We start from the raw sequence: 2,679 nt of genomic DNA, 5'->3' as shown, positions 1-2,679 counted from the left end.
AGCTCCTCTTCCCCCGGGGGGCTGTGCGGGGGGCGCAGGGGGCCCTGGTCTGACCTGGTGGGTGTTTTTCTCCTGCCAGCCCCTCCACCTGGACAGCCGTCTTCAACGCCATGCCCACCATCTGCTTTGGGTTCCAGGTAAGGCCACGAGCCCGGCGCTCCCCTTCTCACCCTGCAGCCGCCTGGGTGGGGGACCAGCGTGGTCCAGGGATGCTCCCCTGGGCAATCGACCAAAACCTTCCCCCTGTGCTCACCGCACGGCTTTGCGAGGGGGCTAAAGCCAGTTTAACATCACATCTGGATGGAGATGGAGCAATTTTACCCCAGCTGGGAAGGCCAGGGCAGCCTGTCCCCGTCTTTTCTTCTCCAGCAACAAACCTGGGGGGGATCACGATATCACGACAAACCGGGGGATATCACGTGTGGGATCCCGTGCGGCTCCCTGTGCGCTCGGGCTCAGCCCATCGCGTGTCCCCGCTCTCTCTCCGTGTCCCCGGCAGTGCCACGTGAGCAGCGTGCCCGTCTTTAACAGCATGAAGCAGCCGGAGGTGAAGACCTGGGGCGCAGTGGTGACAGCGGCCATGGTGATCGCTCTCTTCGTCTACACGGGCACTGGTGAGCGAGGGGATGCCGTGTGAGTGTGGCATGGTCCTCGGAGGGGCTGTGAGCTTCTGGGAGGGCGGGGACCCTCTGCTCGGCAGAGGGACAGAGCGGGAAGGGAGGGGAGTCCATCTAACCCCCCCTGCAGTGTGCCCTGTACCATATCCATCAAATCTGGTCCCTCAAACACACGTGCGGGAGGCTTGTCCCCGTCCCCCGCTGACTGCTCCCTTCCCGGCAGGCGTCTGCGGCTTCCTGACCTTTGGAGCCGGCGTGGAGCAGGACGTCTTGCTGTCCTACCCCTCCAATGACATCCCCGTTGCCCTCGCCCGGGCCTTCATCATCCTCTGCGTGCTGACGTCCTACCCCATCCTGCACTTCTGCGGCCGGTGAGCGCTGGGAGGAGGCAGGGGCTGATGTGGGCAGGAGGGGCAGCGCAGGGAAACCCCCCTGCCCTGGGTCTTTGCCCGCAGGGCTGTCTTGGAGGGTCTCTGGCTCCGCTACACCGGGGTGACGGTGGAGGAGGACGTGGTTCGGGAGCGGAGGAGGCGCCTGCTTCAGACCATCAGCTGGTTCCTCCTGACCCTCCTCCTGGCTCTCTTCATCCCCGACATCGGCAAAGTCATCTCTGTCATCGGGGGCTTGGCCGCCTGCTTCATCTTCGTCTTCCCAGGTAGGGCATCCCGGGATGCTCAGGGGCCAGCGGAGGTCTCTTAGCCTTGCGTCTCGAAGAGGGAGGGAGCAGGATGGAGATGCAGGAACCAGGAGGTCTTTAGAGAAGGACGAAAGTGTGGCGTGAGGTTGGTCGGCAGCCCAACTGTTTTGACTGGAGACTCTGCTCCGTAACAGGGAGTGCAGCTCTGTGGCTTGTGGGGTGTCTGCTCAGTCCTCGTCTGGGTTTAATTTGCCCCTTCCCCCTTTCAGGGCTCTGCCTGATTCAAGCCAAACTCTCCGAGATCCAAGAAACCAGGGCAATCAGGTAACCGAAACGCGCTTCCCCCCTCCCCCCTTCCCCTGCGGATGTTGGCGTGAAGGTCCCCTCTAAACATGCCCTGTCCTCCTGTATCCACAGCTGGTGGGCCCAGGTCAGCTACGGGGTGTTCATGGTCACCCTCGGAGCCTTCATCTTTGGACAGACCACTGCCAACGCCATCTTCGTGGACCTCACAGCCTGACTCCTCCTCCAGGCTGGACCGCGCTGCTGCTGTGGGGATGCAGGTTTCCCCTAGGACCAAAGGGAAGCGGGGAGAAAACACGTTGGCATGTTGGGAAGATCCAAGAGGAGCGTTGTAATCTGGGGCTTGGCTGAAAGAGCCCTGCGGTGGTTTGTATCTCGTTGTCTTAACGCACCAGGCAGTCAGGCTTGTCCTCTCAGCCCTGACTCCCTGGTGAAGCCAGAGCATCACTACAAGGGGACCTGTAGGCCAGGTCAAGCCCTTTCTGCCCCGCCGGGGTGGACATCACTACCTTGGACATCACTAAGGGGTCATGGTTTGGGTTTGCGAAGGCATGCTGCTCCCACCCGTGTACCCCTGTGCTGGTGGAGCTTCTCTCCGCAGCTTAAAACTCCTTCTTCTCCCAACATTGGAGGGAGACAGCGTGTCTTGCATAAAGGGAACTAGTAACCGTGTTTATCAGACAGGGCGACATCCCCGTAGTCCTCTTCTGTGTCAGTGTTTGATTTGGTTTGAACTCTGCTTTCCCGTGGCTCATCTGGCCGGTCTCCGGCCCTTACTCTCACATCTCCTCCGCCTGGGCTGCGCTTTCTGTTACAAAGTGGGACCGTCGCCTTCAGCCTGATTTTTTTGTTTTGTTTTTTTTTTTTGGAGGATCAGGACGAGCCCCGGGTAGGGACGCGCCGGTGCAATGTTTCCCCTGCCAGGGGTTGCTCACTCGCTAGAGAAGGTGCTGTGGCTGCATCGACCTACTGGAGACACTACGCTAGAGCAAAGCTCTTCCCCAAAGTTCCAATCCTGTTCTGCCAGGAGGTGTCCAGGGAATGGGACTGGGCCAGGTGTAGGTTTTAAGGGATGCTTTGGGGATAAAGCAGTCAGTATTAATCCGTTTTATATTGTTCCCT

The 2,679-nt window shown here is 60.1% G+C and overlaps 1 protein-coding gene across 1 annotated transcript in view; it reads left to right on the top strand.

Annotated features, from left to right (window-relative positions):
• The window catches only part of SLC38A7 (solute carrier family 38, member 7), a 20,328-nt gene extending 18,085 nt beyond the window's left edge, over positions 1 to 2,243 (top strand). The window contains exons 7-12 of the mRNA XM_009330366.1: positions 80 to 137; positions 500 to 614; positions 841 to 988; positions 1,073 to 1,272; positions 1,524 to 1,578; positions 1,672 to 2,243. Of these exons, the coding sequence (XP_009328641.1) occupies positions 80 to 137; positions 500 to 614; positions 841 to 988; positions 1,073 to 1,272; positions 1,524 to 1,578; positions 1,672 to 1,774 (679 nt within the window). The 3' untranslated portion in view covers positions 1,775 to 2,243. The remainder of the gene's footprint in view (positions 1 to 79; positions 138 to 499; positions 615 to 840; positions 989 to 1,072; positions 1,273 to 1,523; positions 1,579 to 1,671) is intronic.
• Positions 2,244 to 2,679: the final 436 nt, after the last annotated feature.

This window comes from Pygoscelis adeliae, unplaced genomic scaffold, assembly GCF_000699105.1.
Source record: "Pygoscelis adeliae isolate BGI_AS28 unplaced genomic scaffold, ASM69910v1 Scaffold458, whole genome shotgun sequence".
Taxonomy (NCBI): domain Eukaryota; kingdom Metazoa; phylum Chordata; class Aves; order Sphenisciformes; family Spheniscidae; genus Pygoscelis; species Pygoscelis adeliae.
Note: the sequence above shows the minus strand (reverse complement) of the source record. Positions and strands in the feature narration are given on the sequence as shown.